This window comes from Pelodiscus sinensis, chromosome 1, assembly GCF_052426305.1.
Source record: "Pelodiscus sinensis isolate ZL-2025 chromosome 1, ASM5242630v1, whole genome shotgun sequence".
Classification (NCBI taxonomy): domain Eukaryota; kingdom Metazoa; phylum Chordata; order Testudines; family Trionychidae; genus Pelodiscus; species Pelodiscus sinensis.
The window spans coordinates 345,150,909-345,165,561 of NC_143052.1; the positions used below are offsets into that span (position 1 = coordinate 345,150,909).

Consider the following 14,653-nt stretch of genomic DNA (forward strand, 5'->3'; position numbering starts at 1 on the left):
GGGTTCTAACCTCGCCCTGTGTTTGAGGGGGCCTCATCCCCTCATTCCGTCCCCGACAAGCAGCCTTTCTTGGACAGCTGGCACCAAACAGCTTCTCACAATGCGGCTCGCCAGGGAAAGTGAATGTCAGAGCCGCTGGGCAGCCAGGCTGGCCCTGAGTCTGCCTCAGCGTGCGTGAGAGAGAGATCAGGCAACAGAGACGCTCCACAGAGCAGACAGGCGCTTGCCTCCTCCTGCATTCCAGTGGTGCGGGCTCTCTCTTGGCCCAGCTCCCGCCCGGAGAGGAACTCAAGGCTGCCTGTGTGAGAGTTCCCCCAGGGCACCAGATACAAGGTCCCTTTCTCTGGCGGGCGCTGCAGCACCTGTGGTGTGTGTGGCTGGAAGGCAAAGGCGCTGCAGCAAGAAGGCTGGTTCCCCAGCAGCATCTGGTGACTAGGCAAGGAGCCTGGCCGGCTGTCATGCAGCAGGGCCCCGGCCTGCAATTCTCACCCCTCCACAGGGCCTATCGACCCACGCTGGGGCTAGGCTGCCCTCTCCAAGCCTGGGGAGCCAGGACTGCTGCAGCGTAGGGCCTCAAGCTGGATCAATGGGTGTCTTGATCCCCTGGAGTGAGTGGGGTGGCTGCAGGGGGGAGAGGAGCTGGGAGCACCTCTCTAGCCAATGTTTTCCCAGCTCGGGCTGGCTTATGCTGAGGTGCCAGGCAACTACCACTGCAGTGAGTTCAATGGGAGCTGTGGGCGATCACGTGTGGGGGTGGACCAGGGGGTCACATACACCCCTGCAAGGCGGGAAGGGCTGGCCAGCAGCCAGCGGGGGGGACTAGTGGGCCTGGAGGGCCGGCAGCAGGAGTCCACCTCCTCCCCCCACCCTCCCGTCAGAATAAAGCAGGATGGGAGCAAGTACAGTGCATACTTGGAAGCACTGGAGGGCACTGAAGCAAGGGAGTGGAAAAGCGGTTGGGTTTATCAGCCTGAGAATGTGAAACAACAGCAGCCACAAAACTGACAAGAATGTCAGTTTCACAGCTGATAATCTGACTGCTTTGAAGATGAGCCTGGTGCTGGGCTCACAGCTGGAGCTGTCAGCTCCAGGGAGGGGCAAGGCTCCAGTTGAGAGCCTGCATGGCTGTCAGGCTATGTCTATACTATGCGTTTTGCCGGAAGAGGCAATGCAAATGAAGCGCTGATTAGCATTTTCGTGTGTTTCATTTGCATAATCTCTTCCGATCCATTATTGCATGAGAGGTTTTCGCAGAAAAACATGATGTTTTTGCATATTTGCATAAGGATCTTGTGCAAAAAGGGGTTTTTGTGCAAAACCAACATCTACACTGCATGTTTTTGCACAAAAACCTCTTGTGCAAAAATGGATGCCTCAGTGTCCCTCTATGGCACAAGCACTTCTGGTGAGGACGTGCACCACTGGCAGAAAGAGGGTGGTGTGGACACCAAAAGCTGATTTAGTTGGCTTAAAAGTCAACCTGATTTGGAGTGTAGACAAGCACTTAAGAGAACTATTTACAGAGCTGTTGCAAATGCAGCTAGCATGCCAGCCATGTGCACACAGACTGACTTCCCAGTGCTGTGTTCTTCCCTGCAAGTTCCAGGTCAGTTGTTACAATTCCTTTGGCGGCGGGCATGCTGCAGAAAGCTAGATAGAAATGTCTCTGAGCTAAACGATGGTTAAAAACTGGGGCTGGATTGTCGGGTGTAGTTAACGAAGGTTCTATTTATACACTGGGTAGGACTTAAGACTCTCTAAAAGCCTTTTTGGATACAGTGCAGAACAATGCCACTGAGCCACTAGTCTGTTAGCTCCGCAGCTGCTATTATGACAGCTCTTCAATTCTAACTAAGCAGCTTTTAACGTTACACATCAATGCATTCAAGGCTTCCCGATTGCTGCTAGAAACCCCTGGTGTGTTATGCCCGGAAAAGGAATGGGGAGGGCAAATCCATCTCTGCGCTGGTAACCACAATGGCCGTTCCTCAAATATTGGCTCTGTTGCTTAATCTTACACTGCAGGAGGTGTGGGTGTGACTCCACAGCTCCAAGGAAAAGGCTGCTTTCTTTTCCTCTTCCGTGCCAGTCTGGCGGCCAGTACAGAAGGGCTGGGTGCATGGAGCAGAAAGATGTGAGACCCAAGCTCTAGGAAAGGCAGCGAGGGAATTGGACGGGGATCACCTGGTGTAGCGTTGGATGGTGCTGACGTGAACTAAAGGAAATATTTAGGGTGGGCCAGGGATGGAGCGTGGAGGAATTAGAGGAAGCTGAATGAAGAGCAGCATTTGCACTGCTCTAAGTGCCTGAACTAGGCTGCACAGCCGGGGAAGTGAGAGACTGTGCGAGAGCCCCCCAAGGGAAAGGGATGCAGTAATTAACGAGAGCAGACAGCAGACTGGCAGACGTAGGTAACAGACCTCCAGAGGTTTCAGGGACCCTGTAGGGTGGTTCTCACCTGCACAGGCATAGAAGCAGCTGCAGGCTCAGTTGAGTGCCTCACAATCAGCTCAGACAGCGTGGAGCTTAACGTGAGGTTGAATGCGCTCACTCTCATGCAGGCTGGCTCCCCAAGACGCTAATCCCCCACAGCATGCGGGAGGATGAGCAGGGGAAGAAAAGGACAGACAGGAGGAGGCCGGCTAATGGGGGGATGCAGGGACATGGCAAAGGGGGCAATTACCCTGGAGCCCAGCAATTCAAAAGGGCCTGGGGCTCCTGGCCATTATAAATGCAGCAGTAGCAGCAGCTGGAGCCATCAGTCCTTTAAGTTGCCCCTGGAACACCTCTGGATGCCTCCGAGGGCTGGCTGGTGGAGGATCCGTGGCACACTGCAGGCGATGCTGAGGCCTGTCCCTTCCACCCAGGGCCCTTCTGAGTGCCCGGAGCTGACCCCTGCTCCCCACCTTGCCCAGGGGCCTGGAGAGAGAAAATGACCCCCTTGGACAAGAGAGAGAAAATGGAACAGGCAACCAGATCCCTAGAGCTCAGAGCACTTTGCAAAGGCAGGCAGTGCCCTTATCCCCATTGTACAGATGGGAAAACCAAGGCACGGAGCAATAAAGTGACTTTCCCACCGTTACCCTGCAGGGCCAGGAACAGACAGCAACTTTCCTCAGGCCACATGCAGCGCTCTACCCACTAAGCCACCCAGCAAATTCTGGGCCAGGGCCTGGTAACAGCAGCCTTGCTGGGGGCTGCACTGGAGATGGGTGAGAGCTGCTGCCCTAGCAGGGCTATTCCATTGTAGGGGCCTATGATGATTCAATTCACAGCTCACTCGTGAGGAGCAATAGTGCCTCTGAGGAGCAGATGGGGGCTGTCAATCAAAATATGGGGTGGGGGGGAGAGGATGGCGGTGCAGGGAACTCCTTCAGCTGCAGTGGTCAGGGAGCTTGCACCTGGGGTGGAGAAGCAGCAATGCCCAAGTCCGAATCCCAGCTTTGCGTGTGATTGGCTGGGTGGCCATGGCTGAGTGAAGTTACCTCTGGCTCTAGGCACCAGCATGCCCAGCTGTGCAAGGAGATCCAACTCCCTCTCTTCGCACAGGGCTGTGGTGAGCTGACTGTAGTGTGTCACACAGAGTACTAAGCGGGCTGGCTGGTCAGTGTCAGTCTACTGCCCTCTGCTGGGTGGCATGTGAACTGCTCTGTTGTGTGTCAGAGACCCAGAAGTGCTACTGGCGAGTTTCCTTTAGCACCACTCACTGGGGCCTGAGCTTTTGGAGCAGTGGGGTCTGAGTTCAGGCCCTGCTGACACTTTAAAGTCCCCACCTGGCTCTTGTGTGTGGCATAGCAGCAAGCTAACTGGCTGAGGGTTAGCTGCAGTGTTACTGTGATACTGATGCCAGCATGTTAAGGGAAGTCTCTCTGCTCTGCATTCTGGAGCTCTGCGTGAGCTAGCTTATTAGAAATAGCGGTGTGGACAGTGCCACATGGGGCATCATGGGCTCGCCATTCACATTCAGGTGGGCTTGGATTCAGGGAACTAGCCCAAGCCACCACTGGGACAGACGTCCACACGGCTACTTTTAGCACGCAAGCGCCACGGCACTAGTGTGTGACTCTCCTACGTGCTGGGACTCGCTCCGCCCTGCTGCAGCAGTGACATGCCTGATAAGAACTGAACATTGGCAAAGAAAGGAAGGTGTTTCCACGGAGCCTTGGAGTATCTGTTCTAGGGAGACAGCGAATGGCTCCCAATGCCAACAGCGGTCACTGCAAGCTGAGAGGCTACTCCCTGCCATGTATCACACAGTAGCTCTCTGCAGCAAGGTATTTAACACACACATAAGAACAGCCTTACTAAGTCAGACCAAAGTCCATTTAGTCCCAATATCCTGTTGTCTGACAGTGGCCAATGCCAGGTACCCAGAGGGAATGAACAGAACAGGTAACCTACCAGTGATGCATCCCCCAGAGGCTTTGGGCACCATTCCTACCCATCCTGGTTAAGAGCCATGGATGGACCTAACCTCCATGAATTTATCTAGTTCTTTTTTTAAACCTGTTAAAGACCTGGCCTTCACAACATCCTCTGGCAAGGAGTTCCACATGTTTGACAGTGCAGTGTATAAAGAAATATTTCCTTTTGTTTGTTTTAAACCTGCTTCCTGTTAATTTCATTTGGTGACCCCTAGTTTTTGTCACATAGGGTACGTCTAGACTGCAGTGCTATTTTGGGATACCCCGCGTCCACAGAATGTGTCTGATATTTTGAAAGAAGTTTCAAAATAACGGATGCGCTATTTCGGCATCACTGTAAACCTCGTTCCACGAGGCATACGGGATGTCTCTAATTAGCATTTCATTTTAAAATATGGCACTGTGTAGACGTGCCAAATTTTGAAATAGCCTATATCGAAATAAAGTATGTAATTTGCATAAGGCAAATTGCGTATCTTATTTGGATTTTAGAGTCCAGTGTAGACATAGCCTTACTTTCTCCACACCACTTATGATTTTATAGACCTTTATCATATTCTCCCACTTAGTCTTCTCTAAGCTGAAAAGTTCCAGTTTTATTAATCTCTCCTCATATGGCAACTGTTCCTAACCCCTAATCATTTTAGTTGCCCTTTTCTGCACCACTCTATAGCAGGAGGCAGAATTTCAGCACTGAGCAAATATCTGTTCAACAGGCAAAAGGAAAATAGGGACTCAGTATTACAGTCAGTATCCCATTGGGCACTGGGTTTAAAACACTGCTGTGATGGCGACCTGTGATGTTATAGTAGCAGAGACAGGTGGTCCCAGGCAAAGAGGAAAGGAAGGAATAAAAGAACCCTGTGAATGGAAAAGTCATTGATGCATTCACAACCACAAGCTAAGGGCTGAATTGCTGGGGGAGATTTTTGCCTGGATTATGCAGGAGGCCAGAGGAGATGGGCAGAATGGTGCTTTCAGGCCTCACAATCAATTAAGCTATGTTGGACAAGCGAGGGAGAAGCACATTTGTGAGGCAAAGGAATTGACCTGGGAAGCTGGTAAGAAAGCAGCCGCCTAATACAGGAAATAAACCCAAGCTGCACCAATCAGAAGGGTTTGACATCTCATTCCAAAGTTCCCCAGGAGTCGCAGATTAGACTCGCTTGACGTTTTTTCAGACGAAGGGTTGGAGGCCTGGCGGGTGGGGAGGGTGGTGAAATCTTTCTCTGCAAAAAATGTTTTGGCTTCCAGGAAAGTTTTTGTGACTTTCATAATCTGAAACTTTACTGAGAAAAATCAAAATGTTTCACTTCTCAACACCAGCTGGTTTGAAAAGAAAAGAAAAAGGCAGTAACATTTGCTACATCAGCATCGATAATGAAATTTGTAAAATGACTAATGGGTGTTTCAGAGGCTTCCAAACACACACCCCAGCAAAATACCAAACGTCTGGAAAAAGCTAGTTTCCTACAAGCCGTATTGTTAGCGAGGCTTCCCCTTTAAGGCAGGCCCCTTCCCTGGGACCTGCTGGTTCTGCTGGTGCAATAGATCCTTGGATTGCTGGCGGGGAGCTGGGCTAGAGCCAGCTGGGGAGACATTAGCACCTTCCTCTCCTTCCAGGCTGTGCATTTTGCCAGATTTACATTTCAGACAGTTCATTGCAACAAGGAAGCGCAGTGCAGTCTTGGAACTAGGAGCCAGCCCAAAGGTGGCAGGCAGCTGTCAGGCTGCTATAAAGCAGGGGCGGGGGAAACTTTTTTGGGTCAGGGGCCGCTGACCCACAGAAAAATCAGTTGAGGGGGCGCACAAAAGTGAGAAGCAAAAACCAAAAAACCCACCTCACTGACATGGCCCCCGCCTGAAAAGCAGAAAGACGCTCCCCACGTTCCCCTTTCACGCCAGAAACAAGAGGGGCCTGGGCTAGTAGCTTTTGTGGGCCCTCCCCTAGGCTCTGGGACAGGAGGGGGGTGCAGGAGCGAAGTGGGGGGGGTCCAGGCAGGAGAGGGATGTGGAGTGATGGGAACTGGGAGGGGAGTGCGAAGTTGTGAGGAGGGAAGGCTGGAGCGCCAGTGCCAGCTCCCCATTGCTGGGGAGGAACCCTAAGCCTTGGGGCGGGGGTGCCAGATCCAGGCAAGCCGGGGGCTGGATCTGGCCCCTGGGCCGTAGGTTCCCCACCCCTGTGAGGATCTGTCAGCAGACACAGAAAATCAGCACCATTGCGGGCCCTGTCACAGCACTGCTATTAGTAATAATTTGCTCTTTTATCTGCCAAACAGACAGCAGGCTCAGGGGGAGAGGGGGGGATACAGTAAAACCAGAGACAGATTTTACATTCTGAGACCCCCCAAGCTAGGTCAAGTGTAAGAGGCCCCACACTGTAAAAAAAAATTATCATGTTCACAGAAAGGACATTGCATATTCAAACACAAACGCTTTATGTTCTCACAGGAAAACAAGAGGGGCTCTATGATTTTTCACACCGTAAACAAGGACATTTATTCTTTTTATATGAATAAATGAAAAAAGGTAGGGAAATACAGAGTTTATCCAGGCTATATATAAAATAGATTTACAAATGTTGATTCCAATTTAATTTTAGCTGTGAAACAATGAATTGTTGGGATTTTGATTTTGCTCTACTATAAAATATAGAGAAGGTTCCCAAAACGGATGGAGGGAAGCAAACACAAATTTATCCTCCCCAAGCTCCATTCGACTCAAAGATGTTCACCTACTAGGATTCCCAGGTGTCCAGTTTTCGCAGCAACCTTTTTTTTTTCCTCAACCAATTTTTCCCCCACTATGTTCAGGATTTTGTGTGAAAGTATCTGGCAACCCTATCACCTACAAAATCAATCATTTGGTACATGGATCATGTATCAAGCAGAAAGAGGTGTGTGAGGTAAAATACACAGTTGTACGTACATACAGGCCAAAAGAAGAACACACTAACACTTCAGAAAACGAAGGAAAACAGGAGCGAAGGCAGTGAGCAACTGAGCATGCTGGACCGTAAACAAGACAGCAGCCTTCCAGCTGTTACCGGCCAAGGTGGATGCTAACATGATGTCACACCCAGGACAAGTCCCATGCAAGCATGAGCTTTGCAGGAAACCTTTGTGACCGTGCCGTCTCCGACCTCACATTTCCCCCCATTTTATCGGCAATCAGATTGACTGATTATTTATTTTTATTTATTTATGTAGTTATTTAAATAATTTATGGAGGCATGGTCAGAATTTTACCAGTAGAGGTTGGACCTCTCTGGTCCAGGACACTCTGGTCTGACAACATCTGTGGTCTGGCACAACAACGGATGTTGCTGTACCAGACAGCCCCTGGACCAGAGAGCCCTGGCGGATGGGAGCGGAGCCCTTCCAGCAGCTGGGAGGGGTGGGATCAAAGCTGGAGCCCAGGCCAGGGGAACAGCAGTGGAGGTGGTCCCACAACTGGAGCTAGGGAGCCCAGCCAGGGCCAGCAGTAGAGCCCAGTGGTCTGGCCATGAGGCTGGTAGCCCCTGGGAAGAACCCGGAGAGGGATAGCCTAGAGGCTGGCAGCAGAGGGGTCGAAATTGGCCATCCATGGTTCAGAAAATTTCTGCAGTCAGGACCAGTCAGGTCCCAAAGGTGCCAGACCAGGGAGATCCAACCTGTAGCATCTGTCCAACAAAATACTGCCTGAGGAGACTGACCGCAGACTTACTCATAGAAATACTAATTTTACAAGTGCAATTATTGGGTTTTTCCTCAGTCCTGGCCTCCTGCCAGTCAATAATGAACAGTTCGTGATGGGTAAGGGCATTTGGGCAGCCAGATGTGTATCTTTTTGTCATATTTGAACAAAAATTAGAGAGCATCTTCTCTCCCCCGTACCACGTTTATCTATCAACCAATTCTGATACAATTGGAAACGGAGTCCGTTTTTAATTTTTTAGAGGCCCCTCAGATTGCAAAGTCCTAAGCTGTGTGAGATGCCAATAGTCCTTCTTCGCTGGTTGTGCGGTGGGAGTTCAGTCTCCTTTAGTGAGGCTGTTTGACCAGGCAGAGCTATAGACTGGTCCTGAGGCTGCTTAGTTTTTATTTGGAAATGTAACACCCATGTGTCGCTGTTAAACCTAGAGGAGATAAAGCCCCCTCTGCGATCAGTCTCCTAAGGCAGGGTCTTGCTGGCCAGCTGCTGCAGGCTGGTGCTCTGTCTACACATCTACACTGCACTGATATGGCCTCAGCTGGAATAGTGTTTCTAATGTTCAGCACCACAGTCGTCCAAAGATGTGGACAAACTGGAGAAAGTCCAGAGAACAACAACTATGACTAAAGGTTTAGAGAAAATGTGGCCTATGACAGAAGACAGAAACATTGGCTTTGTTTAGTCTGGCAATCAGATGACTGAGAAGAAGCCATAACAGTTTTCAAGTACATAAAAAGCTGTTGCAAGGAGGAGGGAGAAAATTCTGAACCTCCGAGGACAGGACAAGGAGCAATGGGCTTAAATTGCAGCAAGGGAGGTTTAGGTTGGACATTAGGAAAAACATCCTACCCGTGAGGGTGGTTAAGCACTGGGACAAACTGCCGAGGGGAGTTGAAGACCTCAGCCAAGGGAAGTTTTTTAGAAGTCAGACAAACCCCGCTCAGGAAGGGTCCAATTATTTTTATGTAGTTCACCGCTGAGTGCAGGGATTGGAGTAAATGGCCTATTATGGTCCCTTCCAGTCCTCCAGGGTTCTGACTCTACAGTAAGAGACAGTCCTTGCTGTGAAGAGCTCAACCCCAGGATCCCAGTCGGGGGTATGTGTGTTGCTGGAGGTAGGGGAGCTTGTTGGAAGTGATACATGGTAACAGGATGGCCGGTGCCCTTTTTAGAGGGTGGGACCAGTGAACCCCTATCCCATTACATGGCTCTTTTAAGTTTTTTGCCTTCCTCTGCAACATGGGGGAGGGGTCAATTGCAGGTTTAAACTCAAGTAAATGGTGGAGTCTCTGGAACGTGAAGTCTTTCAGCCCTGATTTGAGGACATCGGCCAGAGCGTCGGGGTCTGTTTCAGGAGTGGGTGGGGGAGGTTCTGTGGCCTGCTAGGCGCAGGAGGTCAGGCTAGATAGTCACACTGGTCCCTTCTGGCATTCAAGTCTATTGTGTTTCTTTTTGCCACTGCAACTGACCAGTTCCTGTGTGCAAGAACCACGCTGTCCTTTTGGGCCTGGTCTTGGTCTGCGATGCCATTAGGTGTCGGCAGAGACATACAGCAATAACAATATTCTAGCCCCAATGCAGAGATGCCATTAGACTGTAAGCTGGTTGGGGCAGGGGCAGCTCTTACTATGTTTACATACAGCACCAAGCAGTGAGGCCTGGATCTCAGCCGGGACCTCTAGGGTTGGGATTCTACCCCAGGGTTTTCCAAATTTCACCATTGCCCTTTGCAACCTTCCCGGTTTGCATGTGTCGGTGGTGCTTTAGCCTTGTCTCACGTTCCCCGACGTCCCACTGCAGCCACTGCCACAGAAGCTAGGAGAGCTCTGGCTTAGGTCAATGTGGCTGCCTGTAAACTGACCCGTTGTGGCGAGGTCAGTTGGGCTAGACACACAGGGCTGGGTTCTGATCTGTTTCACTGCTGAAACCCACCAGCAGAATCTGGCTTGTGCTTTGGTGAGACTCCTCCTGGAGTGAAGGAACGCCCATCTGTCCCCGACTGTCTGGGGGGACGACCTGGTGTCCTGCCCTGGATCAGAGAATCTGTTTTCCTACTTCTCTTGGGTACTATCCAGGCATGGGGCATGGATCTCAGCATTAGAAATAGACCCATCTAGGCCATCAAGCCCTTCCCCCAGTGATACTCAATAGGCGGCCGTGGGCCAAATCTGACCCACCATGGTTTCCTGTGCAGCCCGCCAACTCACCTTAAAAATGTTTGTAATTAAACAGTGATGCGCTGCCTATCATTTGCCGATGACTTCTTTAGTAAGTAACCTCCTTGGAATTATGTTCTCGCCATAGCATCGCGGCTACGACTGAGCTAGGCAGTGCTTCCATGTTTTCATTAGTGATGGAAATGGAGCAAAAAATGAATGCGAGTGGGAGTAAATGTCACAGAGTCGACAGCAAAAACTGAGTTCTCAATCCCAACGGGACAGCAGATTTCTTTTTATTATGAAGCCTCATTTAAATGCAGAACCTTTGCGTTTAATGTGCCAAACCACTGAATCCGTCTGCAAGGTCGTCAGTGTGAGTCAAAGCACAGTAACTTCAACACAGCCAATTCTGAAAGTGTTGCAAGACGTGACAAAACAAAATCTGAAGTCTTCCTATCACACGTCAAATGTCATTCTCACAACATCAGTGACTATGCAGCTGCTTCTCTGTAGATAACGTTGGTACTAGCTCAAAAGAAAAAGGTCTTTTCTGGATGCTGAGCTTGTAAAGGAGCACACCTTGGAAATGCCGGAATAGTTTTTTGCCAGAGATAAAAACAAAGATGAGACTGTGAACTGGGGGAAGCAAGTTCCCCTTTCTGATGCCATAGCAGTGTGAAGATTATGCGTAATTTATGAGGACTGTTTGCCAGCACTGCTGAGTTAAAAATGCTAAATATGCCTCTTTTGCAATGGATGAATCAAGTGATTTAAGTGACACTGTCCAGTTATCGCTGGTAGATTTTATAATGGTGAAATATTCAAGAAAGAATTTTTGTGCTTAATGCTGTTAGAAACCTATGCCACGAGAGAGATTGTTTTTGCAAAGGTAAAAGGCTTTTTTTTGGGGGGGGGGGGAAGGTTTAGATCCGCAGAAAGCAAACTTTCTTGTTACAGATAGTGCACTGTCCATGACAGAGAAAAAGAAGGGCTTTGCTTCATTATTTGGCAGCAGTACAACCTTTCTTACACCCACTGCATCATTCACTAGACTATCTTGTGCACTAAGTTGTCTGGGGGGCTTGAAAAAAATAGGTATAGTAATGAGATTAGTGCACTACCTATGCTCAACTTCTAGCATGCAATATTGTCTTTTTAAAGCTCTTCCAAAAGATGTTTCAGCTGAATACAGTGATCTGTGGCAGGCCAGCAACTTTCACTGGTTAAATAGGAGACGTGTGTTAGAGATTTTGTGTGCATTAAATAGAAATAATAGAATTTTTTCAAACCACAAGACCAACAAGGCTTGTGTGAGTTCCTGGAATTTATGAATGATTTCCAATGAATGTCACAAGTAGCTTTTCTGTGCAATATTATTAGCCATTTGAATTCCTTCAACACGTAGCTGCAACAAGACCGTGCAACAAGACTGTGCAAGCAGTGTCAGGGAATTTGTTTGGAAAAGGGGAAGTCTTTCAGAGGAATCTTAAAATCTTTCAGACAGACATCACAGGAGAGATGTTACACTTTTCCACAGAGTGGTGTTGCTGAATGAAACCCCCAGGAAAATGATGCAAGAATTCCTGAATCATCTGGTTAAAAAACGTAAAATGCGATTTGAAAATTGTAAACTTCCAAAAGATTCTGCATTTGCACATTCAGCATCCATTTGCTGTCTCTGCTGATGGACCCAGCCCTTCCGAAGCAAAGAGCATTCTTGATTCAGCTGACGAAAGTGGCTTTCACTTAGAAATTGTACAGCTCAGGAGCTCAGCTGTCTTGAAGGCAAAATGCAGAAAAGTGGGACGGTGCATGTTCTGGACTCAGCAGTCTGCCCAGTTTCAGAAGAGCAGGTATCTAGCCAGCTCTCTTTTAATGATGTCCGGATCAATGTACCTCTGTGGACCTGGTACATGAAAAAAACCTGCAATCGCCTGACAGATGAGCCTCTTCAGCAGTGCATTTGCCTTGCCCTGACCTCCTACAAACCACTCTTGCAGAGATTGTCCATGTCACCTCTCCCAATACAGATTGCCACAACCACAGGAAACCCCTAACATGCATGTGCCAGTCAGAGTCTATTTATTGGCAGCTGAAGTTGTTTTTTTAAATTTTGTCAGCCGTCTGCACACATGCCCCACCTCTGGTCATACAACTCTCAGATCAGCTGAGGAGCAGATCCAATTGAGTATCACTGCCTTACCCTCACCCAGTGCAACACTGATCTCTCCAGCATCTTGTTCAGTCGAGAGACACTAGTGCTAAGGGGACTGCCCCAGTGACTCTCTCTCCCTTTGCTTTATTTTCCCGACGGACCAAATAACTCCAGACTTAGCACAAGGTACCTGAGATCAGACTCGGGCCCTTGTGCCCTAGTTCCTCCTCCACCTTGGCTCATGGAAATCAGCCTCCTCCCTTGGCTCTTTCTCTGCATGCTAACAGCCAGGGCTTGTGCAATTAACTTCCCAGGAACTGCAGCAGGGCCTCTCTGCTGCTCATGTCCCCCAGCTGAGCCAGTCCCAGCGCCTCCAGCTGCCTCTTTCTCGCCTTATAACTTCCCCCACTCTCCTCCCATAGTGACTTCTCTTCCACTCCCCCCTCCCAGCCCTTCCACCATCCTCGGACTCAAGACACAACAGAGGAAGCCTTGCTGAGCCGTGCCTTGGCAGCAGGCCACATTCCCTTGCAGCCCACCAGCTGGCTTCTCCCAGTCCCTCCCCTGCTTCAGGATCGGATGGCGGTGGGTTTCCATCCCCCACCTCCTCCCATGCCTGTGCACTGGGTGGGGGGGTGCTCAAGTTCGGCTCCGGCGCTTAATCTCGGGGGTTGGGGCTACACGGCCTTCGGAACTCCTGCCCGTGCTCGTGGATCCATTTGTTTGCCACTGAAAGAGAGGAGGGCAAAGAGCACTGAGAGAGGGCCGAACGGGTGAGGCAGGAGAGCGTCGCAGACAGTGGAGGTGGGGGAGAAGCGAAGCCGTTCCGCCTGTCTTCTTGCTGCTGTGGGATTGCACCCTCCACCTACAGGGCGCCATCAGGACGAAGAGCCAAGCGAGTGCCGGCTCAGACACTGACTCAGCACAAGCTTCCCAGATGGCTCAGGGCTAGACAGTCAAGGCCTTTTATTTAGGCATCTACACCAGGGCCGAATGCTTTAGAACATTCCGGCTTGACGTGCTCCCTGCCTCAGTTTCCCCATGGAGAGAGTAATGGATGCTAGGAAGGGATACAGGCCCTCCTCAGTCAGCCACACAGAGGCCTAAGGGAGAACTCCCCCAGGTGCGGGGTTATTCTGCAATCATCCACCTGGGCCTTTCTTATCTCTTCTCCAAGCAGCTGGCTCTGGCAATCTTGGAGATGGCGGGGACTGAGTGTGAAGTGATGTCTAGGTATCCTGCGCCTTGCACATCGCTTTTTGCAAGGCGCCCGGGGCGCCTGTTGCAGAGGGTCCTTTGTGACTGGAAGGTGTCTCGCATCTGCTGTCCTGTGGCTAGTTTGCCTTGCTGCATCCTCTCACTTGCACTTCCTGGCTGAACCAGCCTGCCCCTGCTAGGCAGACAGGGTGACTAGCTTGATACCCTCTGCCAGGGTTTCAAAGAACCGGATCAGGGAGGCTGGGGCTGTGCGTTGCCATGCTCTTACCCCACTTGTCTCCCCCCAGGACTGGGCAGCCGGCGTGGAGGGTGTCCTCGTCCCCGGCTCCGTTCCTGTGAAGGTTCCACCAGAACAGAGCTGCATTCTGGAAACGAGACAAGACGCCCGTGGATGGAGGGCTCCTGCGGCAGCCCGCAAAGCCCAGGGGCCCCCTTGCTGCTCAGCCTCAGCGGGGAGGTGTCCAGAGCAGCCGCTCCTTGGGAGGCACCGCGCACGCTGGAGTGGCTCATGCTTTTAGTGCTGACCTTCCCCCGTTCTGCCCTGCAGCGTGACGTCTGCCCCCCACCTGCCACGCACCCAAAGGAGCGCTTGGTGGCTGCGAAATGAGCTCCCAGGGACATGCTAGGTGGGCGGAGAAGCGGTTTGTTGTATCACACACTTGCTATCCAGCCTGCTCCCAGCCTGCCCATGGGCCTCCCATTCAAGTGGAGGGGACTGAGACAATTGCTTTGTGAAGGCTGCACACTCTGCCGGTGCGGCTGCTGCTGCGTAGCACTCTCAGGGAAGGGGACCCCCATAACACAACAAGCAATAGCTGACGTGTGGCTAAAGCACTGTCAGGAGCACGGGCGGTGGGTGAAGGAAAGGCTGGGGCAGGCAAGCCCCCAGCCCCGCCCCTTCTACCTAGGCCCCACCCCCATGGGAGTCAAGACCCCTCTCCCCTGTTTGGCATGTGGCCCAAGCTTCCTCTGCCCTGGAGCATGAGGAGGGCAGATTGCACACA

At 50.8% G+C, this 14,653-nt stretch overlaps 1 protein-coding gene across 3 annotated transcripts in view; it reads right to left on the reverse strand.

Annotated features, from left to right (window-relative positions):
- Positions 1 to 6,847: 6,847 nt before the first annotated feature.
- Positions 6,848 to 14,653, reverse strand: part of P4HA3 (prolyl 4-hydroxylase subunit alpha 3) — a 61,716-nt gene continuing 53,910 nt past the window's right edge. For all 3 annotated transcript variants that reach the window (XM_089775794.1, XM_075919589.2, XM_006127518.5), the window contains exons 12-13: positions 13,918 to 14,014; positions 6,848 to 13,160 (exon numbers count right to left, since the gene is read on the reverse strand). In XM_089775794.1, the coding sequence (XP_089631920.1) occupies positions 13,090 to 13,160; positions 13,918 to 14,014 (168 nt within the window). In that variant the 3' untranslated portion in view covers positions 6,848 to 13,089. The remainder of the gene's footprint in view (positions 13,161 to 13,917; positions 14,015 to 14,653) is intronic.